At 38.5% G+C, this 24,846-nt stretch overlaps 1 protein-coding gene across 3 annotated transcripts in view; it reads right to left on the minus strand.

Annotated features, from left to right (window-relative positions):
* Positions 1-3,134: 3,134 nt before the first annotated feature.
* Positions 3,135-24,846, minus strand: part of LOC107744185 (dual specificity protein phosphatase 8-like) — a 33,720-nt gene continuing 12,008 nt past the window's right edge. The window contains exons 1-6 of one of the 3 annotated variants that reach the window (XM_016557703.1): positions 9,582-10,128; positions 9,364-9,532; positions 6,456-6,622; positions 6,198-6,357; positions 5,845-5,968; positions 4,252-5,574 (exon numbers count right to left, since the gene is read on the minus strand). In XM_016557703.1, the coding sequence (XP_016413189.1) occupies positions 4,515-5,574; positions 5,845-5,968; positions 6,198-6,357; positions 6,456-6,622; positions 9,364-9,481 (1,629 nt within the window). In that variant the 5' untranslated portion in view covers positions 9,482-9,532; positions 9,582-10,128 and the 3' untranslated portion in view covers positions 4,252-4,514. Of the gene's footprint in view, positions 4,205-4,251; positions 5,575-5,844; positions 5,969-6,197; positions 6,358-6,455; positions 6,623-9,363; positions 9,533-9,581; positions 10,129-24,846 lie in introns of those variants that run through there. The other 2 variants (XM_016557700.1, XM_016557702.1) reach the window with 2 other exon arrangements.

A 24,846-nucleotide genomic window follows, 5' to 3' on the forward strand; every position in this document is an offset into this window, starting at 1 on the left:
CAGAATTGTCAGAAAAAAAAAAATGAGATAAAAGTCGTAATTACCTTTTTTATTTTTTCATCCTGTGGAAGAAACAAGCTTCCAAACTAAACTGTACAAAACTCTTTAACTCTAACATTAACTGAATGAATTATTTACAGTATGCAAAACTAAATGATAATGTCGATCATTCATATAAAACTGTTGGGAATCTCTCAACTATGTTACAACAAAAATCAAAGGAAAAGGAAATAACGAAACATTTTCATATTTTGTAATATTTGTATTTTGTTTCATCGTCACAAAATGGGTACATGGGGAGGAACAAGCCTTTCAAAAGAACCTGAGGTATTTTGCTTCAAGCAGCCTAAGGTATCAAGATTTTCTCTTTAAAAAAAAAACTATATCAATTAGTTTTGTTGATACAATGCCTATTCACACAACATATAATAATAATAATAATAATTAGTTGCCAACTATTTAACAATTTCAGCAAAAAAGGACAGCCTGCATCTTTTTATTACATGTTTTAAATAATAACAAGGTCTTTAAAAATATAGTACAGATAAGGTAAAGGAAATACAGGTAAAGTCTTACACAAGGAAAAAAAATACAGCAGCACAAATACAAGATTTGCCATACAGAAAAGCTAACTGAAAAAATACAGACATAAATAAATTGCTGAACTATCTCCCATGGAGAGGGCAATCCCATTCACATTTGTACACACACACCCTTTCTGTGTTATATTTAACCTTTGGAGCGTTCTAGAGATTCTGAGAGACACAGAGAGGATGAAGGGAAAAGGTGAGTGAAGAAGAGAAAGAGGAGAAAAGAAATTGGTGCTGAAGAGAGCAAGTGAAGCAAAGGGACAGAAAAAGAGAAAGCTCAGAGCTCAGACATGTAACTGACTCATTAAAAGCTCCCCTGAGAAGAAAGCAAGCAGAATGTATTGTCACCATAGTGCAGATTCTGTTCTTATCAGTTACTGGTCTTTCACATAAAGTTTATGATCCAATAGAAACTAGCGGATCAGCAGACTTAACTCTGTCAGACCATAAGCTAGGTTTAAATGCATCTTGTTGTGTATACTTTTTTTTTTGCCAATGAAAAGGTTAGGGGTTTATCTCTTCTCCAAGATGCCAGTCTATATGAGCATCTGCAAAGGGTCCATCTGTCAGTCATTCACAACATCCTCCCGCAATCAGACCCAAACAAACAATAAATAATGTCATAAATATGCAGAACAAATGGGGGACACAGACAAACCCCTTTAGAGTCCCTGTCATTTTTTTCCCTTCATTTTGTCTTGTGTGCTTGTTAATACAAAAATCAAATTCATGAAAATCAAAATGAGTCGCTATTCATTTTACAATGCTGGAGTATCATACATATTCTTCTAGATTACTCTAGATTATTCATGCTGGATTAACGTCTTTAATAATTTAAGCCAGCAGGCTGGAGAGACAAACAAAAGCCATACCAAATGCTTTAGTTTGTGACACACACCGCAGGACATCAATGATTACACATGATTTTTTGTAAAGCGTTGTGGTACCCTTTTAATGAGAACGTCTAAAAACTTCCCTCTTAAAGCAACAGAAAGTGCATTTAAACATCAGATAATTCCTGGTAATAACTGATCAAGAAAAAGGAGGACAAAAAAAGAAGTAAAAACACATACAGGTGCATCTCAATAAATTAGAATGTCGTGGAAAAGTTCATTTATTTCAGTACTTCAACTCAAATTGTGAAACTCGTGTATTAAATAAATTCAATGCACACAGACTGAAATAGTTTAAGTCTTTGGTTCTTTTAATTGTGATGATTTTGGCTCACATTTAACAAAAACCCACCAATTCACTATCTCAACAAATTAGAATATAAAGGAAATACAGGTAAAGTCTTACACAAGGAAAAAAAATACAGCAGCACAAATACAAGATTTGCCATACAGAAAAGCTAACTGAAAAAATACAGACATAAATAAATTGCTGAACTATCTCCCATGGAGAGGGCAATCCCATTCACATTTGTACACACACACCCTTTCTGTGTTATATTTAACCTTTGGAGCGTTCTAGAGATTCTGAGAGACACAGAGAGGATGAAGGGAAAAGGTGAGTGAAGAAGAGAAAGAGGAGAAAAGAAATTGGTGCTGAAGAGAGCAAGTGAAGCAAAGGGACAGAAAAAGAGAAAGCTCAGAGCTCAGACATGTAACTGACTCATTAAAAGCTCCCCTGAGAAGAAAGCAAGCAGAATGTATTGTCACCATAGTGCAGATTCTGTTCTTATCAGTTACTGGTCTTTCACATAAAGTTTATGATCCAATAGAAACTAGCGGATCAGCAGACTTAACTCTGTCAGACCATAAGCTAGGTTTAAATGCATCTTGTTGTGTATACTTTTTTTTTGCCAATGAAAAGGTTAGGGGTTTATCTCTTCTCCAAGATGCCAGTCTATATAAGCATCTGCAAAGGGTCCATCTGTCAGTCATTCACAACATCCTCCCGCAATCAGACCCAAACAAACAATAAATAATGTCATAAATATGCAGAACAAATGGGGGACACAGACAAACCCCTTTAGAGTCCCTGTCATTTTTTTCCCTTCATTTTGTCTTGTGTGCTTGTTAATACAAAAATCAAATTCATGAAAATCAAAATGAGTCGCTATTCATTTTACAATGCTGGAGTATCATACATATTCTTCTAGATTACTCTAGATTATTCATGCTGGATTAACGTCTTTAATAATTTAAGCCAGCAGGCTGGAGAGACAAACAAAAGCCATACCAAATGCTTTAGTTTGTGACACACACCGCAGGACATCAATGATTACACATGATTTTTTGTAAAGCGTTGTGGTACCCTTTTAATGAGAACGTCTAAAAACTTCCCTCTTAAAGCAACAGAAAGTGCATTTAAACATCAGATAATTCCTGGTAATAACTGATCAAGAAAAAGGAGGACAAAAAAAGAAGTAAAAACACATACAGGTGCATCTCAATAAATTAGAATGTCGTGGAAAAGTTCATTTATTTCAGTACTTCAACCAAAATCATCACAATTAAAAGAACCAAAGACTTAAAATGCTTCAGTCTGTGTGCATTGAATTTATTTAATACACGAGTTTCACAATTTGAGTTGAATTACTAAAATAAATGAACTTTTCCACGACATTCTAATTTATTGAGATGCACCTGTATTGCTTGTAGTTGCGTATCGGTTTTGTGAGTGTATTTTTGTAAATCACTTTAAAAAGAGAGATCAACACAGAAAAAGAGGAAAAATAAAAACTCCACAATCTTTATATTATTTCTCATTACCAGAATGAACCAGTAGAATAAATTAAAACCGTAACTAAGAAAATGACAAAAACTAGACGTCCATTGAAATCACTGTGTATAGTTCATATACTATTTGTTTGTAATTAAAACAGCAGCCTTGACGCATGCTTAGTGAGAGGAACGTGGGTTGCACAACAGTTCGAGCATCACCACTTGGGCACAGGAGGGGAAGGACAAGACCCTGAAATCTGGGTAACAAAAGAGTGACAGAGAACATTATGGGAAAGAGTCCACAATGCATTTCCTTCATGACATGCCTGATTCCTCCTCCGGGATTCCATGAATGCTGGGATACAGGAGCAGGGTGGACAAGAGCACTGCACAAAGAGGCCTTCATTCAGCCAGTAAAAGCATGTACCACCAAGGCTTAGTCTGTGCTGACTCCTTGTGCTGTGGCGGTGTAACTTCACTGAGTCCAGGGCAGCATAATAAAAGAAACAAGTGTGAACATAACAGCCATGCTTGATTCTCAATACACCAAAAGGCTGGTAAAGCTTTTGTGAGGAAAAGGGTGGTCTGTTTCTAGAATGAGGAAATGAGGGATTCTGCCACTGCAGTCTCAGCTCGTTGTCATCCGGGGATGGCTATGGCTTACAAACAGTAGAAAGACAAAGAAAAAAGTCAATCTGCGTCCGGTTCCACCGGCTTAAAAAGACAAAAAACAAAAAAAGTTCAATTTCTGAGAACTAGTCATTTATTGACAATTCTATGAACTAATATGAATGTTCCACAGCCTTGCCAGGCCCACTCTTAGTCATCCTTGCTCATAAGTGGCGTCTGTCCGTCTGTGCGTTAAAGTCCCCAGGGGCTGTGCAGGTGATGTCAGGATACTTCAACGATTTCCATGCTTCCAGAGAAGCTGGACTGTTTGCTGATCTTTCCCAGTTCCTCCCTTGAACGTGTCTCCGATAAACGAGGAGTAAGGGAACGAGGGATTCTGCAACTGCAGTCTCAGCTCGTTGTAATCTGGGGATAGCTATGGCTTAAAAACTGTAGAAAGACAAAGCAAAGTCAATCTGCGTCCGGCTCCACCGGCTTAAAAAAAGTCCGAATTCTGAGAACCGACAATCCTATGAACTAATATGAATGTTACACCGCCTTGCCAGGCCCACTCTTAGTCATCCTTACTCATAAGAGGCGCCTGTCTGTCTGTATGAAAAAGTCCCCAGGGGCCGCGCAGGTGATGTCAGGATACTTCGATGATTTCCATGCTTCCAGAGAAGCTGGACTGTTTGCTGATCTTTCCCAGTTCCTCCCTTGAACGTGTCTCCGATATCCCCTCTTCAAACTCCATCTGACAGCTGCGCCGCTTGAACTGATTGTCGGCAGCACTGGAAGTGGGAGCATCCTCGTGCCAGCTGCCCCTCGAGTCCCGTGGCTCCCCCACCTTCTCCCGCAGACGTACAGCCTCGCATGGGCCAGGGAGGCTGCTACAGCCCAGCGCAGGAAAGTGTACCGCCCCACCTCCACCTCCGTTACTGTTCATTGACTCAGAGCTGTAGAACCAAGGGGCTTCGCCTGTTGGCGTAACAGGGGTTGTGGCCTGTACGGTGTCTCTATGCTTGGTCCACATGGGCCCGGTGCCCACAGTGGGAAGGCTGAGCAGCAGGGAGGGCTTCAGATTGTCATCAAGACTGGGACTTTTGTGTGCGGGGAGTGAGTGTCCGAAGTGCGAGTGCACGGGAGAACCTCCAGCACTGCTACCATTGTGCTTGCCTTTTCTCCGCGAACGAGGTCGGGAGCTGCTCTCAGGAAAGAGGCCTGGAGATTCAGCTAAAGCAGGGCTGACAGAAATAGGTGAGTACTGGCATACACCATTAGCTTCTCCGACCTCTGGGCTATCCAGCTTGCAGAGTTTGGGAACATCCTCAGTATGCGCAGGCGTGAGACGAGGACAGTGGTTGGGCTCATAGACCGATTTGATGTCAAGTGAGAAAGAGCGTTTGAGCCGGTTGGTGTCTAGGATACGCTCTGCCGACAGATTCAAGCCATTAAAGCCCTGCTGGAGGGAGGAAGGAGAAGGTAGCTTGGTGTCCAAATCTGTGCTGTCCTTCTCAGCCTCCAGACGAGCCTTTTCAGGATCACTAGAAGATTCTCCTCTAGGTTCTGACAATTCCTTCAACTGCTCCAACTTCTCTTGACCCGAGGACAGAGCCTTTAGCAACCTCAGACCTTTCTCGAACTCCAGCAGCTGCCCCAGGAAGTTGAAGTTGGGTGATATTGAAGGTCTGCGGTCCTTCACAAACCTAGAAACACAAGAACAGTAAGAATGATTACCCTAAGGACAAATCCACATATATGGAAAGGAAGACATCTTCAACACAAAGACGCATCATGCGAGCTTGTAAAGGCCTTGAACAAAATATGTGTTTAGGAAGGCCAAGACAAGTATTGTTTACAAGTTTCTACGTGATCCATTTTACATGTTGGAGGAAATGGATATAAAATTACAGCTAGCAGAAAATGTCTTTCTGAGACTGTGCAATTCAAGCTGCAGGGTGTCTGAGTGAGTTTACCTGTACGCGTCATCTGATGACAAGCCCATTGTCTTCATGATATAAGCGATGGCGATGGTAGCGGACCTGGAGATGCCAGCTAAACAATGGACAATGACTCGACAGTTGGAAACCTTGGCTTTGTCTGAAAGGGAGAAGGGAAACACGTGAGCAAACACAAAACATGCAAGACAACCAGATAGCCTATCTACAAACATGCTTTGAGGATCAAATATCAGATATCGTCCTGATATCATCACAGGGGATGCTACTCACTTTTCATGCTAACGTGAAGTTCACTTGAAGAAAATCAATCAAAGGGAAGGGAAGGGAAACTAAAATCACTTCTCCTATTGTCACAAGTTGGTTCTTACCAATAAACTCGTTGGTTTTGTCTAGCCATGGCAGGAGTTTTTCACAGTAGTTGTCATTGACGGGAATGCGCATGAAATGGCTTTCGGAGATGAACTCTGGCTTTGGGCAGGTGTTGCTTGCATTTAACACATATGTGATGCCGTTTTGAGCCATCAGATCCTGACAGTGCAAAGAACCAAGGCATGAATTATGCAATGTGATTACTCCTGTTTTGGAAGTTTCTAACATTCCAAGACCTTAGTTACAGTCAGTTGTACCTTGTTGAGCACATCTTTTTGAGAGCCCAGGTAGAGATGGGGCAGGATTCGTGTGGGACCAACATTTGCCACAGACAGACATGGCTGAGACAAGCTCATAGGCAGAGTGGCCACTGGCTTGCCTTCACATAGGCCCGGAAAACAGGATGAGAATGCTGCAAAACCACCTAAAGAAACATAGAGAATAAGAGAGATTCTGTTAGGAACAAAATGACCCCCTACCTATGTGATAGAAGAAAGACAAGACCAACAAGAGTGCTGGAGTTGGCGACTGTCAACATAGTCATTGTTGTAACATAAGTCATTATGTTAAGGATGCAACTCAAAATCTCTCAAGCAGGACAAAGTGTTAACAAAGAGGCACCAACCTATAATAATAAGAGGCATATTTCAAGTCAAAACCTTTCATACTAACAAAGGATATGCTGATGTCACACATCATTTGTCAAACTCAAGCAAGAGAGGATTCAGATGTTCTGAACAAGATTGTGCCAATCTATATCAGTGCATGTACAAACACAAAAGTCAAGCAAAGGCCAGTTGGCCTAAAGAAGGATTCTGTCTGTTTAAGAGGTGGGTGGCTCCAGTTTTGGCATTCGTCTGTTGGAGCTCCTTTTCCTGAATGACCTAATATCCTCAACTGAACAATTGCGTCAGGCTTAGAGAATGAGGGTGGTCACAGGTGCAGACCAAGCCCTTGATTCATAGCTCTAAGGGCGTTGGGTGTCTGGACAGCAACACACATACAAATGCAAGGTAAAAATCTGCATATGCATTCACATGTGCATCTACAAGCAGCTGAACTAGAATTCATTAGTAGAACAGGGAAAGATGGAAAAGTGGAATGGAATTGCAGAGGAAGAAAGTAAAGTCTTCACTGAGCTGTGCAATGCTGCCAGAAAGCGTGAGCCCCGGCAGATGGGTTTAGACTTTAATCTCAGATGAGCTCCATGAGAATCTGGGACATGGTAACCCTGGGCGTATGCACACACAGCAGTCAACCAGGGAGCCATGAAATCATTTAATCCCAGCCAAGAAACAGTGCAATAGTGCAAACAAAAGTGACTGTGTTAAACAGATCTGGGTGCGAGGAGTTAAAACAAACAAGTCAATGAAATGAGTCATGGCAAATAAAGAGTGAGGTGATAAGAAGGTTTACAACAAAGAGAAACGACAGCCATGTTCAACGTTATCGCATGACATCAACCAGAGTCTATATAAAGGGTGACAAATCGTACATCAATTAACCGTGAACTTTAAAAGCCACCTGCTTTGCCCTAACTGACAACAAGGAACACCTGTCCCTCTCATCCATGTGCAAATCACCATCTAAACAACTCTTGTTTGTTTGGGGGTGCCTGGTCCTTTTAAGAGCTTGAGCGACAACCTGTCTGTTTCCTGCTATTAATGGCAATGGCCTGTACAATGACATCATCTCTCAGAACAGAACACTGAGAGGTGATTTGCATGTCACTCAAGCAGAACCAACGGGCCCCTGGTGCCTCCTCCATACGCTCTCGAAACCAGCGGTAGATGAATGACTGCCGACCAAATGTTCTACGACCCCCATACTGGTTCAAATACACCCTTCCCCCCAAACCACACACACAAATGCATTCAAACACATTGATACAACCATCAGATCCTGGATGTCTGTTCCCCATCCCCCAACTATAACTCCCCTCACCAGCCTAGTGACATAACTGCCTAAAAAGGGTTAGTCATTATGTCAACACTGTCAGCAATACCCAAGTAAGACTCCAAATTTTGCCTGGTTAAAGCTTGTTAAAACAGACTTCCTTTCCCACATTCCTCAAATGCATTACTTTTGCCAAAACAGGGAAGCAATGCTGACCTCCCATCCCTCTTCCTTCAACTCAAAGGTCAAGGATTTCAAAGGGCATCTGGGATCTGTGAAAGCAAGACTACAGCTCAAAAGGCAAGTGGACAAGATCTCTTTTGGAAGTGATCTTTCATCTCCTCAAGGATCTGGAATATTGTCCTGCTTCAAAGATCTACAGGGGTGCTTTATATAGCATCCTACGTGTTACTGGACCACCACACAGGCTTCCATTCAAGGCTCTACATCCAGCAGCATTGATGGACCACTGAATGAAACTAATGCACATCAACACACGCACACACACACACACACACACAAAAGTCTCCAGATGCAGAAGACATGACGCCATTGAGGAGCAGCCCCCATCTGTCCCCATCTCTGCGTGCACACACACACTTATTAGCATCTCAATAAAGGCCCAATGACATCATTGCACACATGCATGCTGCACAATGAGGAACACAAAAAACAGCAGGGGGTTGGTGGCTACCTCATCACTCCCAGCGCTTTGTTGTCATGCTTGACAGATTAGAAGTGTTAAACCCCGGGACCCTTTATCATTGAATCATTAACTATTACAATTATTGCATTTCTGCCCTAAAGCCATTACAGAAACTTAGACGTCACTGGAATAAAAGTCAATTGCATGGCAAAGTCCAACTGTTTAACTTGTACTTGGTGACATCAGTAGAATGCACACGCAACTCAAATAATACACTTGCATGTGTGCATAACGTTATGAACCATGAACACACACAAAGAAAGTGCATTAATAAATATACTCACATCAAATAAATCCTATGCACGTCCGTTTAATTTTCTACTATTCGAGGAGATAATCATAGAAGCTCTATAGCAATGAGGTTAATGTTTAACTCTTTAACATAAATTTGTGGTTAAAGAACGACTCCAAATAAAATACTAACATCAGCCAGTTGCAAATATTTGGGACAAAAATAAAGAAAGAGCAAGAGGATGAAACGCACATAACCTCAAACCAACACGTGTTTGACAGATACAGTTGGGAAAGCACCATCGGTCCAGGTGACAACAGATGTTACACACCTCGTAGCTTGCGTTCTTTTCTCATCTTGCAGACTCTGATTTTGAGCCTCATGTCTGTTTGCTGGATCCCCGACCAGAAGCAGTTCTCTGGAGGGGATATGACCACGTCTAGGGGCATCCGCACCAACCAGTGCGAATCGCAGTCCAAGAACTATATATCCGAAAGGTGCTGGGTACCAAAAAAAAGGTAAGATCCTAAAAAACACTGAGGAGGGAAACTCCACAGGAAAGCAACAACCGCGTCCCCCTCACAGAACCGAGGGCAGAAGAAGTGTGAGGTCTTTCCTCAGGAGCGCCACGGATCCTTCCTCGATCTCATTCAGTGTGGCAACAACTGAAAGTAGAGCTCGCTATTGTTGTACAGCCTCCGTTCAAGTCTTTCCCCGCCTTCTCTCTCTCTCTCTCTCTGTGACCTTAGAGTGAATGAGCTCATTTGCCGTGAGCATAGTCTGCCCCGTCTCTCTCCTCTCTTGCTTACTTTCACTCTGTCTCCCCCCATCTCTCTCTCTCTCTCGCTCTTACTGTGTGTGAGCTGAATCTGGCTTATGAGCAAGGTATGCAACCACATTCCTTACTCACCGAGCAAATATGCAGCCACCTTAGGGGCCCACTCAATGTTTTTCTGAAAATGAAAAAAATATAACACCCTCTCATCTGTTTTAGACAGGAAACACACTGCAAGTACACACTTTATATATGTGCACGGAGACACATTTGATCTTCTCTCTTCACACTGCCTAAATGCGTTCATTTACAATAACATAAAATGCATTACATTTTTACAAATTTTAAGATGTTATATAATTCAATAAATTGGAAACTTAAATTCTGTGCATATCACGTGCGTCTACGATTATATTTATTCCTACTGTGAATGCATTTTGCATTATCAACTACTTTCCTGATTTCTTTGAGGGGGAGGTCTATGGGTGGGTGTGTGTATGGGCCTTGTCTGATCTTTTGATCTAATATTGCGAAAAAAGCATGCACATTTTACTTATGAATGCGAAAGGAGACAACGGAAAATGTTACAGAGAGTAGCAGCTTTGCTTTGCGTTTCTGCTCTGATAGCCACAAAACTATGCCGAACACTGTGGGTTTGTGTTAGAACCAGGAATGGTAAGAGAACATTGTGCTTTTAGCATTTGTTTATTTTTTATTTCAGACAGCAAAGTTTAAATCCTGTCTGGCTAGTGTGCTTCAAAAGCACGTCCCGTGATGAGAATTGGGTCAGTAGGCAGAGTAGGTGCTCTCTTGTGGCCATTTGAATGCTTCCGACCACATGAACGTTTACACTATGAAAGCAATGCAGTCAAATGCGTTTTCAACTACCTTTAGAAGGGGTCGAAAGTGGACAAGTTCAAAATGTTTCAGACCCCGTTTACATCCGTATTTAGCGTGTGATTGGATTGACAGAAACACATCTTAATATCAGGTGTAAATGGCCTAAAATGCCCCTGTAGTGCAAATCATATAGCATCGCACTAGCAAAACTAAGGTCATGGATTCTATTCCTGATAAATGCATAAGCATATACAGGGCATCTGCAGGATTTTTAAGCTCAAATTTAAGACTAAGAATCATAGCCTTTTGAAGTCACATTTAACCATATCGCAATTCTGGTCTTTCCGTCCCCAAATTTAAGACCTCTTGAAATCATAATTAAGACTTTCTCTTTTTATGGCCTTAAATTTGATACAACTAAATGTAAGACTTTTTAAGGACCTGCGAAAACCATTATATATATGATATAAACTCATAAAGCATTCCTGCTGAAAAGTCCAGTTTGGACCGGAATGAACGTCCAGGTCCAGGCTGGTTTATGCTGGTTAGTTCTGGTTTGACTGCATCATTCACTACTTTGTGAATGTTTACTGCATGCATCAGGAGTAAACATCTCAATGGGTAAATACGATGCTCATAAAGGTGCAGTAGGGAGAAGCTGTCTCACAATACAGCACAATACACCGCAGGATCATGTAGCAGGTGATCATTCATGCAGTTTGGCTGCAACTCCACAAGCCTATATGTGCAGATTACAGAGTGTTGCCACAATATATTGAATCTATTTATACAATGCTTTTGGGATCTAACAGAGGATGGTGTGTGCATGCAAGATACATTTTTGTGTGAATGCGTGTGTGGAGTAGGAGGGGGTTAGCGTTGATAGCGCTCGTTGTCAGAGCACCAGTGACATGCGATACACTGATACATCAGGCCATGATGTAATGCTTACGGGGCCCCAGCTGTCATGCCTGAGGTGTGAGGTAGTCTCCAGTCGAGCGCAACGCCAGCTCCAATCACTCAACACTCACATGTGTGCATCAGCCTAAGTAACTTCAGATCCCCGTCTGTGATAAAACAGCGTGAAATTTAATGAGTTTGACATACATATAACATAAACGGATCCCAATGGGGCATCTCTCATTTACACTCACGATATGGGGCGAAAAAGCGAGAATTCTCACTGCATGATTAAGCTTCTAGATGTCTTATGTATACAAGTCATAAGTGAAGTCATGATGAAGTCATGGAAAGAAAGAAACACAACACGTGCGCGTAGACATTACATGATACGTATGCGCAGCTTTATAGTTTTACCGCCAACAAAACAGCAGATACTGCAATAAATGTGTCTTTAATGCTGGGTTGAATGATTTATCATAATAAAACATAATAAAACAGAAATTGCGATATGGCTTAGTGCGATTATCAAATCGCAAAAGTTGCAATTTTATAAAATAAATATTTGCGCTGCACATTTCAGAGTGAAGCACGATCTCTGCATCTTTAAAGGTTTAAAGACCCCTGCAGTTTTCCACCAAAGTAAAAGTTGGTTTAACATTTGTGTGAAATTAAAATATTAAGTAAATATTATAAATATTAGTATTGTAAATATTATACATATTAGTATTGTAATTTTAAAGTAAAAATTATGAACTTAAACAATTGCTTTATTTTACAGTAAAATATTAGAATCGTTTTTTTTTTTTATTTTGTTTTATTTAGTAACTTATATTTTTATTTAGTACTACTACTACTTATTATTAATAATAATAAGCCATATTAATTTTAGGGCTGTCATTTTAGTGTGTTCATTTAATTTATTAAAAATAACATGATTAAAATATTTTAATGCAATAAACGCACTGGCCCCACCCCAGAGCTGTACATTTTACATTTCATACAGTTGATTGTTGACAAATATGATGTAGGGCAACAACTCACTGTGTGATATGGCCTATAAAATGCAACAACAACACTTCAGTAAATAAGAAGTTAATATTGTGTTCATATATATATATACAGTGGGTACGGAAAGTATTCAGACCCCCTTAAATTTTTCACTCTTTGTTATATTGCAGCCATTTGCTAAAATCATTTAAGTAAATTTTTTTTCCTCATTAATGTACACACAGCACCCCATATTGACAGAAAAAAAAAGAATTGTTGACATCTTTGCAGATTTATTAAAAAAGAAAAACTGAAAAATGCTCAGTATAAGAGTGAAAAATTTAAGGGGGTCTGAATACTTTCCGTACCCACTGTATATATATATATATATATAAATAGATACATTTAGGCTACAGTATTGGCTGTTTTTGATCAATTTTGCCAACAAAAATATTACCTATAAAGCCACAGCAGAACTGTTGTGCGTCTCTGAGTAACACACAATAGTGATTCGTTTCTGAATGAATCCACGTTTTTAATGAACCAGGTGAACCAATGATTCAATGGCTCATTAATAATGAGAGCCATTTACTTCATTCCTGAATGAATCCGAAGTTTTAAAAATCAAATGAATGAATGACTTACTCATGAAGACATTTACCGCCACCTACTGGCAGTTTTAGTTTCTTATTTAGAATATTGTTTCATTAAAAAAAGTGATAGTTCACCAAGTTTCATAATTCTTCATAATGTACTCACCCTTCAAACCTGTATCACTTACTTTCTTTTTGTGGAACATAAAAGAAAATAATGAAGAATGTTGGTTACTAGAAGAAAAAGAAGACTTTTTGATATACTTTTTAAATGACACATTTAAATGCCACAAATCTGGCGAACTTGCACTCTTAAAGTCGGCATGAAATCAAAATTTAAAATTCTTATTTTTTAATGGAATACTGTAGTGTTTATTATAAGTAATTTTTTTTAAATTAATGTGCCCTTGTAATCTTTAATCAAAAACGTTAACCTCCCCTCCCCCTCAAAACGACTCATCTTCTCTTCCGGTCATGAGCTATGGCGCAAGGGAGGAGCTAATGACGTGAGCGGTAAATGCTGGGATAAACAACATGGGGAAAAGCTGAAGCTGAAGCTTCAATTTATAGAAATCAATGCATTGACCAGTGCTGACGCAAGCCATGCGGGATATTAGGATATTACCACAATATTACTCTTAGGACATCGCAAACTATTTTTTTATGAATATGACTTAACCTGATGGAGGACACGCTCAGTCATTCAGGCAGGCAGTCTCTCTCTCTCTCTCTCGCTCTCGCACGCGCACTGTTAGGCATGTTTTGTGCCGTTGATCGTGCTTGTCGTCATCTTCCTCAATAAATAAAAAAATTCTTCATGCTACGGTGTCAGCAGTGAATCCAGTGGAGAGAAATCCCCCCATAACTAACTGCAAACTGGCATTCAGATCTGCCTCCATTTTGTTAGCAACGCCCCAACTTCCAATGATCCAATCAATTCCCGAAGAACGAAATCAAGTCCCACCCTCTCATTTCAGATGCCGTTTCACTCGGATAGACTTCACAGTAGAGAAAAAAAGACAATCGCTACTTCCGTTTCATGCCAACTTTAAGAGTATAAGTGCAAGGGTTTTCTCGAAATGATGCCATAGAAGAACCATTTTTGGTTCTCCAAAGAACATTTCAGTAAACAGTTCATAAAAGAACCTTTTTTTTTTCTGAAGAACCTTTTGTGGAATGCAGTTTCCATTGATGTTAAAGGTTCTTTGTGGAACCAGATGCCTCTAAAGAAGCTAAACTTTTAAGAATTTAGGAAATGGTATAATTAAGTGATCAAAACCAGTTGCGGATTTGGGCCCTACAAAGGGTGATCCATGAACTATCACTATTGTGTTCTTGAGAAACACACTTCCCAGATTGCTCTAGGGTAACTGTTCCTGTATTAAGTGTACTGCAAATCACTTTTTCCTCTTCCAACTTCTTCACACCACTAGTTTTATTGTAAAGCTACATATCCACTTAAGAGGATATGGCTTATGGTTGGTGATATTGCTGTGACTCAATGTTTCTATTAATTCCTCCAAATCTCCTCAAACAAGCTGAGCTATGAAGTGATAAAACAGCGCTGCTTGACTCTTATGAGTTTTCATTTAGTGTCAACCCTGTTAAGCACTAATATTAATGCTGAAGAGACTATGAACTAGATCTCCCTCAGTTCAGAAAAGACTCAAGGCTTCTAAGTGTAAAGGCTCAACAGGATGCCATCACTCAGTACTGGGCTGAAACCCAGTGTACTATGTCAAAGGTCAAGTTCATTAATCAAGGTCTGCCATGTTTCAGCTATGTTACCGACAGCCGAACGAGGACCCGGTTTTAACCGGTTTTAACACACTTTTGGAGGCCAGTTACATCAGATTTGAATTTTCAGATGTTTTGCAAGGTTGTGCTTACAGCCAAAAGCTTAAAACAATCTTGTGTAATTAATACAAGTGGATGATGACATTTATGGGATTAAGCAAGAAATGTGTTTTTAAGTCACTGTGACTTGTGAAAAAGTCCTGAGAAGATTACTGACCAACTGTTGCACTCCTTCCTTTTCCTAAGCTTAACATTAATGCTGTAATGGCAGAAGTTCAAATATGGAAAGTCAGTTGGAGTCAGTTATGAAATATTAAATAAATATTACTACTATTGCTGCAAATTTCATTTAGAGCAGCCATTTAAGGCTTTTAAGCCATGTTTTTCTTCAATCACATTGTGCGGTTGATGTTTTGAACATATGTTTTGTTGAATTTTATTGAATTTGATCAAGACCTGCACAATGATTTTAATTTCCACTGATGGTTCCGATATATGGGCGAACATGCATCAAACCACACCTCTGTATTATATTTAGATGTTACCACATTTCATGCATCAACTATTCCCATGTTGTCCATTCTTTCCTTACTCAAGAAGAAGGGGTGATTGAGAAACTAGGGTTGATCTATTAACATAGACAAATGTCTCTGTTCCCCTACCCTTCCCCCTTAAAAGACAGCGAAAGAAAGCAATCTTAACCCCCTATGGAGAACTATGATGTCATCGGGCCACATGTAAACCAGGATGGAGGTCTCCAGAGAGGGTTACACAACTGGGAGGATGTGCTTCATGTGGGAAGGAAAGGGGGAGATGGAAAGAGAAACGGAGCGAGCCTGAGAGAGAAAGAGAGAGAGATAAAAGCGAGGGAGTATTAATGCTTGCAATAAGACAGCAGAATTATGACAAAGCCCACATTCTTAACACAGGGGCTTCAAGCTCTGCTGGAAAAGCTCTGCCCACAACCTAACCACGAGATCTACTCTTCAGCACAATGGCAACCACATAATACACAAAATATTCCAACATTTATTATCCAGTCCTATGCAAAGCATGCTAGGAATTAGAAATCTACTGCCTGATTTTCAAAGTTGTCAAGATAATTTAATTAACTTACTACAACATAAAAAGAAAAATAAATAAATAAATAAAGCAGAAATTTGAGTTTAAACACAATATTAAGTTGGTATAATGATCAGTCTAATTTACAACAGACCCCATCAAAATAATGTTTGAAACTTAAAAGGTTTAATTATTTTAATACATAATAATAATAAAAAGTTAAAACTTGTAACCATTCATTATTTGAGTTAACAACTTTTTGTTGTGCGATATATTGCCCCAGAAATAATTGCGATAAGCGATATTATTGTCATATTAAAGACCATTTTATGCCACTGAATATATAATCATAATGTAACAGCATAATAATGCTTCCTGAATTTCTTTTTAGAGCGTAGAAACCACATAATAATGGGCTAAAATGACTCAGAATACCTTAGCAACTGCATAGCAACATTCTGGCAACATTCACAAAACCCTAACATTGTGCACTTCCGGCATGGGAGGCGGGCGTGGTAAGGAGGACCTCTAGCGTCAATTGTTAGTGTGCCTCTTGAGATCATGGGAGTGAGGTTTACCTGCACAGCTCTTACTAGCTGACCTCTGTTACACTCACCCCCCTAAACCTCACTACCATCCGGGTCACGGCACCAATATAACCCCTCCGGTTCTACTTGGCCCGCTCTGAGCGGGATTCAAACCAATGTTTCCAGCATAGGAGGTGGGCATGCTAACAAGGACATTAAAGACTGCAGCCTCTAGCGTCAGTCACTAGTGCGCCTCTTGAGATCAGGGGAGTGAGGTTTACCTGCACAGCTCTTACTACAGTCCACATTCAAGTGTATAATATTCTGGGCCCGGATTCATGAAACATTCTTAAGAATTCAACTCTTCTTAACTGTAATTTTCTTCTCATTTTCTAAGATATTTTTTATTCTCAAAAAAAAATAAATTGTAGGAATTTTTTCATCTTTTAAAATTTTTTCTTAGATGGAACTTTTGTGAGACAGAAGAATTTGAACTCCTAATAAGAATGTTCTAAAAAATCAAATAATAAAGTTATTCAAGAACCACCATGCAAACAAATAGAAGTCAAATACAAGTCATTTTTGAGACAATATTTGAGAACCTTGTAAGAAATTTTTGAGGGCTGCACAGCAGAGAACATTCTTATGAAATGTCTTAATTTCTTAAGAAGATTGTGAATCCGGCCCAGCCCCCAATATGTTTTCATTGGAACAGAACAGGAGAAATTTTTTTTTTTCTAAAGCGTTTCTAACTAAAGCACTATCGTGGATTATGGACTTGATGGTTTAAAGTTAAAATGTTTTAATGATGGATTTGTTTCTTATAAACATGCAGCTTTTCACTTCACAAGACATTAACCGATGGACTGGAGTGCTGTGGATTACTTGTGGATTATTGTGATGTTTTTATCAGCTGTTTGGACTCTCATTCTGACGGCACCCATTCACTGCAGAGGATCCTTTGGTGAACAAGTGACGGAATGCTATATTTCTCCAAATCTGTTCACATGAAGAAACAAACTCATCTACATTTTGAATGGCCCAAGGGTTGCAAAACTAAAATTGTAACATTGATCCAGTCTATTAAAAAGCGGGATCTCATGTGGTGCCATTTTTGTTAGTGATTTCACTGACACGACTGACATCATAGTTGGATCATTGACTGTATATTTATGTCTAAAAATGCATCTTGGAATGGTATATGATTGACTTTTCTGCTATAATCAGGGCTTACAATAGTTAAATTCAAGCAAATATAATAGGAAACTTTTTTTCCACAGAAGTCTGTCAGACTTTTTCCTGTGCTGGTTTAAATCATGATTGCCCTCCTGTCCTTTACCTCAACTGGGCGTGGAAACGGCGGTAAAATTGGAGCTTTGGCTGACCGTGGCGAGTCTGGAGTCTGAGAGAGAACGTAATGTTGAGGGCAGGCTTACAGTGAAAGGATATATTGATATTGTTTTAGAGAGAATGCGTCACCACCTGTTCATTACCTCATTTTGGCGAACACACACAAACATTTCAGCAAGAAACGCCCAGTTGCATAATAGGACCCGGGAGCGAGACAAAGCTGAATTCAGCTCCAAAAGCAGCTAAATACAAAAGGGGTAGGAACGCTCTGGTCCCTGCCAAGCTAAAACTTTCATCTTCTAATTGAGCATAATTTGCTACTTTCTGCCGAATTCCTCCCACTTTTGCTGAGTTAACTATTGATGGTACAGAGGACCTTTTATTCATCCTTTTTGAGTGGAATACGACCAATTTTAGAGCATCTGGAAGTTTAAAATATGAGTTAGAAAACGACTCCGCATATTTCTGTTTCATATGCTTTTGATAAAGTTTTACACTATTGAAAAAAATTTTTTTAATTCATTTCTCTCTCTATTTTTTTATGAAATTAAAAAAAGTCATGCGGTGTAACCAAGTAAAAACATATTTTCTTTACACCTTAAATACATCTAAGTGCACACATCTTAATCATTATTTTCAAAAAAGTTTCTAAAGATATTTTTCAATGTAAACAGTATTTAATATGAAGATAATTAATTGTTCATTCATAAATATCATTGCAGTTTTGGGGAGTTGCACCACATGATATTTTGCAATATGAACTAACATTGACTTGACATGAAAAGTTCAAATGATCTAATATTTAAAGACTTATTGACCTTGACAGACAGCCATGGGTTTTGCATGTTGGTCGTACCACATATTTTAGATTTTGTGGACAGAAGTTTTATTAAAACACCACTGTTGACATGATAATTAATGATTATATTAACTAAGGTTATCTTTTCAAGAAGTTCATTCTTCCAATGAAGATTTTTCTTCATTATGATATCAGTACAGTTTTATGTCCCTTAAATTTTCATCAAAAAATAAATAAATAACCTACCTACCTACCTATCTATCCATCCATCCATCCATCCATCCATCTAAAAAAAAAAAAAGTTTTTATACCAAAAATGATTCCTGTCTTTTTGAATAAACATATAGGACAAAAATGAGAATGATGTCCTTGACCCATATAATACCTGGAGAAAATGACATACATGAGCACATATAGGTGACCCAGTGGACTTGATGTCCTACCATGCACAGAAAAACAAAGGCAGATGGCGACAGGCTAGAGAGATTAGGAGTGATTGCACATCTGCAGGACACACACATTCGTTCTGCAGCACATCCCAGTGGGTGAGGTGTGAAAGCTTCAGGCAGTGTGTGTAAATGTGTGTGCGCCACTCCAATAAGAAGGACGGCGTGGACGAGATGCCTGTGGAGCGTGATGGAAGATCATATTCAACAACAGCTCGCATAGCATTTCAGATCCTGTGATCGCCAGACATTAACAGGAAACAGCGTGCCAGCTCAACAGGCAACAAAGACGAACTTGATGACAGTCAACGGGGGGAACTCAAAGAGTTGGTTCAGGTGTGTCAGTTTGAGCTAAACCCTGCAGGAATTGAAGCAGATGAAAAAGTTCGATGTGAAGTTCATGGACAAAATAAATACAATCGCGATTTGCGCCGCCTCACACTTTTCAGTGAGCTTCAAGCAGATGACATCTTTCACGTTATCCTCCATTTACAGCACTACATAAACATGGCCAAGTATGCTGGCTAACTGACAAATTTGCACACTAAACATTTGAATGTTTTTTTGCTTTAATGCTTCATGTTACACAGCCTGAACTGCTAAATTGTACTGAAAAATTGGTGAAATTATGGTATTGCACCATTTTAGATTCATGGTATCTTGATACCACTTTTTTTTACCATCCAAGTCTAAGGTCTGCTGACCAAGATTTCACAACAGTAGCTCAAATTTAAAAGGTTCTTAACTGATTAGATTCTCCCGGATTTGAATTTGGGAGAAAATAGTGACGTCACAATTTCCCCGCACCTTCTCAAACTTTGCACAGCCATCCTAAAGATATGAGCATTAAGCTAAGTACATTCATTTTTAATCTTACAGTGTGTAATAAACGTTAAACCAGCGTTTAACACTATTAAGACACAAAATGTATCATTGTTTGAGTACTGCTAATAAAATCTGTATATACCCGTATCAGAAATATTTGCTTGAGTTTAATAATTTTATGATATAAGTTGAATATAGTTTGTTATAGTTTGTTACCGTTGCCATTATTAACCCTTCACACAATGTGTACTTGGTGTTTTACTGTTGTCCTCTCAACAGTACTCTGTATGTAGATATATACACATTTATATGATAACTTTGCAAAAAGTTCTCTTACCTTGAGAAACAAAATTCTGAAACTGCATTTCATGACCCCTTTAACATCCATGGAACATTTCAAATGCACAAAAGTTTCTTTATAGTGGAAAAAAATGTTTTTATGTCATTTGTCATATGTCTTTATGTTTTTAAAAAATGTTCTTCACACTAAGAAAAATTGGTTCTTATATGAACTGATCACTGAAATGTTCTTAAATGGCTCAAAAATGCTTCTTCTGTGGCATCGCTGTGAAAAAAACTTTTTGGAGCATTTATTCCTGAATGTAGACAAACTTCTTTGAGAACTACTTATTAAAAAAAAGTGGCTCTTTTAACATAAAGTGTTGACATTTCATGAAATCCTCCTCAAATATTGTTATGAAACCAATGAAACAATGAAACCATCACTTGCTTTCTGTTACATCAGTCTGCATTGCTTTGAGGGATTTTCAAATTTGGTTTGTGCATAAACAGCACTTTTTTTTATCCAGATAGCATTTATACTAAAGGAAACAGTGACCGTTTAAGACAGGAAGTGGTCATAAACTTCCTGTTCATTTCATCATTTACAATCATCACTATTCCGAACATAACACATATCCAACATATCTAATCTTATGCTAAACCAAAAACACTGTTGCACAACTAAGTAGCTCTGATTCAAACCCTCATGAGGTGTTTCTGCTCTCTGGTCACTACCTTCTTCAACATAATGCTCCACACTTTCTTAAAAGACACTTTGTTTTTTTATGCATTCACCAAGGTTTGTGTACAGTGTGTGTGATCAGCATAGTATGCACATACTGTATGTTAATTTTTTGTGCAACGTATTTATTGGCGACACTTGCTCCTCCATTTGTTCAAAAAAGAAGCGTAAAAGGCCTTTTATCACAAATAAATTCTGGAGAGAAAAAGGGCAAACACTGGGCAAGGATGAAACTTTCTAATGCACATGCATGTGTCGAGTGCCTGTGTTCGTGCACACTATCAAATGGAGTATAATGTGAAAAACTGTGCATTTGGTTGAACAAAGTCAGGCTGCAAGAAAATGTGGCCCAAATCCAATTGGTCCTAAATCAGATAAAATTCAAAATAATAATAATAATAAAAAAATTATATTTCTTTCACTTTTTCTATGCTCTTATTTTCCCTTAATATCTTCCTGTCCTAGCTTTTATTGTTTTTGAACGATGACTGAAAACTTGTATAACGGGCACACTCATGTTTACTACCATCTTATGATGAATCGCTTGTTGTTTTCCTCAACTGTAAGTCGCTTTGGATAAAAGCGTCTGCCAAATGAATAAATGTAAATGTAAGATACAGGTCAAATGTTTTGCAATGCTTTGCAAAATCAGTCTGAACAGTCATATCAAAATTCATGCAACTTTTATCTCACCCTAGATCGACATTCATCATAATTCTCTGCTGACTGGATACACTCCAAAAACTTTTTAAAGCTCGCAAGAAACTTGACTTATGCTCACAGTTGATTCCAGTAGAATTTGACATTAGCATGTTGCTAAGCTAACAGCACAAAAATGTCTCACTAATATGGTGAAAATGCATTTTAACTGAACTCTTTCCCCACCAGCATTTAAAAAAAAAAAAGTTGCCAGCCACCTCCAGCATATTCGATAATTTTTACAAAATTTTCATGGCCCCCAGAATTTTATTCTCCCTTCATATATTATTTTATTAATCAACACTTGAAAGTTGGTACATTTCATAAGAAAAGCAACATTTTGAACAAAAAGCTGAGAATTTATTTATTTATTTTTTTTGTCAAAGACTACATCTGGATGGGATTCAGATCGATGATTAAAACGTAGATGGAGTAGATTGCTTCCATCAAAACCCCCAAAGCTTGCACAGTCCTAAACTACTTCCTGAGTCATCATTTCATTCCGTAACATTAGGCAGTTTTGATTTATATGCCGTTTAATGTTTGATGATTGCATTATTTTACATCTGCTTATATATACGCGTTTGCTTGTTTCTGATTCTTCTTCGCTGTGTTTTGATCCAGAGATTTGGTACTCTTTCATAAAATGTGTAATAGCACCTCCTACCGTATAACAGTGAAAACACGGAAAGTGGGAAAAATTCTGTCAATGGTGGGGAAAGAGTTAATTGAACATTTTTCTATATAGATTATGCTGTGCAGTATGGAGTACCACAAGGCTCAGCACGAGGACCGCTGCTTTTCACGCTTTACATGAACCCTTGGGAGATATCATCAGGAAACATGGTGTTAGCTTTCACTGTTATGCTGATGATCCTCAGCTCTATATTTCTTCACGGACCAACAAAACATACCAATTCGTAAAACTAACTTCTAATTCGTAGAATGCATAGTTGATATAAAAAACTGGATGACTAGTAATTTCCTACTGCTAAATTCTGAAAAAAAAAAAGATGTTTAAATTATTGGACCAAAAACCTCAGCATGCAATAACCTAGAACACCATCTAACACTTGTTGGCTGTGCTGTCAATTATTCGTCATCAGTTAGGAACCTAGGTGTGCTGTTTGATAGCAATCTTTCCTTTGAAAACCATGTTTCTAGTATTTGTAAAACCATCTTAAAAATATATCTAAATTACGACCTATGCTCTCAATGTCAAATGCAGAAACATTAATTCATGCGTTCATGACCTCAAGGTTAGATTATTGTAATGCTTTATTGGGTGGTTGGTTGCTCTGCGCGCTTAATAAACACACTCCAGCTGGTCCAAAATGCAGCAGCTAGACTTACTAGAACCAGGAAGTACGACCATATTAGCCCGGTTCTGTCAACTCTGCACTGAACTGACTTTAATTGAAAAATAGACTACTTACTATTGTCCTCTTGCATTATCGATACATTATTTTCCTGTTTAACATTGTAAAGTTACTTTGACAATCTGTATTGTATAAAGCACTATATAAATAAAGGTGACTTGACATGATATATAAACTACATTTTATAAATGCCTATGCTAACATGAAATACATACATGTAAGGTTAATGTAATGAAGATACTAAAATAGCTATAAGAGATCATTTGTGGCGAAATTACCATAGTTATATTTGAGAACAACAGGAGACATGCAAAGGCTTTTATCCCTGCAAGTACTGGATTGAATACATCCAGAAACATTACATCATCTCCTCTAGAGCTGTCCTTTAATGTTTATCAAAGGCTGCCAAGAGCCATTTGTCATCCATATTGTCTTAATATGGTCTTAATAAAATCATGACGTCTTCTTTCCTGGCCTCATTTACACAAAGAACTATTTTCAGAGTCTGAGGATGATAATACAAGCATGAATATTGAAAAACAGTTCATATTTCATGGACCTAACAGTGGTATCTATGCAATATTTGGAGTGGTTGAGCAATAGTAAAGCTTACCTTAGCAAACGCCACTAATAATTACATTCCATACTTTATAAAGTGTCTTATATTGATATTAAGTAGTCTATTTTTAGAAATTTTTAGAAATGCATCTTTTCTAAATCAAAGGTGCTGTCTCAGCTTGATGGCCGTGTTAACTTTCCATGTCACGTGTGACACATTTCTAATTTAAGCTTACCAAAAATCACTAAATGTGATACAAGGAGGTCTTAAGCTTTAAAAGTGACAGACGCTTCAGCGCAAGCAGCCACATAATCAAAGATTTGCAGAAGTGGTGAAATTTCCACAAATCCTGACTGAAATAAATTTGAGCTTCTTTTAACTGCTGACATATTTGGATCAAGCAGCTTAGTAAGAAGTGAGAGGGGAAAAAAAAGATAAGCTTCACATAGAAAACTGCCTACTGTGAGGATTTCTACAGAACTTCGCTGTGACGGTCGTTATTAACCAAAAGTAATTATTATAGAGAGTGACAAAAAAGTTGGCTATGGGATGCAAAACATGTCTCGTGTTTTCTTATGGTTTGATCTCTAGATGCCGGTTAAAGCACATGCCTTTGGCAACCAGCAGATCCTTTGTGCATCATGACATAATTTGATTGACAGCAGGAGATTCCTGTCGGACCAGTGCATAGCACCTGCACAAACGGTTAGCATTACATCTTTAATGTTTTTCCTCAGAAGTCGTGCAGATAAGGATGGGCATTTTGAGTAATTTTTACTATCTATAATGTTTATTTATATATTTATAATATTTACAATATTTAACGGGGTCATATGATGCAATTTAAATTTTTCCTTTCTCTTTGGAGTGTTACAAGCTGTTCGTGCATAGATAAGATCCCTAAAGTTGCAAAGACTAAAGTCTCAAACCCAAAGAGATATTCTTTATAAAAGTTAAGACTCGTCCACGCCCTCCTAAAACGGCTCGTTCTAACACGCCCCCACATGTCTACGTCACTGTGTGGGAAGATTTGCATAACACCGCCCAAATGTTCACGCAAAGAAAGAAGGCGTAACTTTATTGTTGCTGTAGTATTGTTGTTGCCGCTGTAGACGCTGTGTGTTTCGTTGTGAAAGCGAAACTACTTTGTTTAGCCTTCCAAAAGAGGACACAACTAGAAATCAGTGGTTAAGTTGTATTTACAACACTGTTCCAGAACAGTTCAACCCAAATATTCAGATGTGTCCAG

The sequence above is a fragment of the Sinocyclocheilus rhinocerous genome, unplaced genomic scaffold (assembly GCF_001515625.1).
Source record: "Sinocyclocheilus rhinocerous isolate Xijiao unplaced genomic scaffold, SAMN03320098_v1.1 scaffold2935, whole genome shotgun sequence".
Taxonomy (NCBI): Eukaryota; Metazoa; Chordata; class Actinopteri; order Cypriniformes; family Cyprinidae; genus Sinocyclocheilus; species Sinocyclocheilus rhinocerous.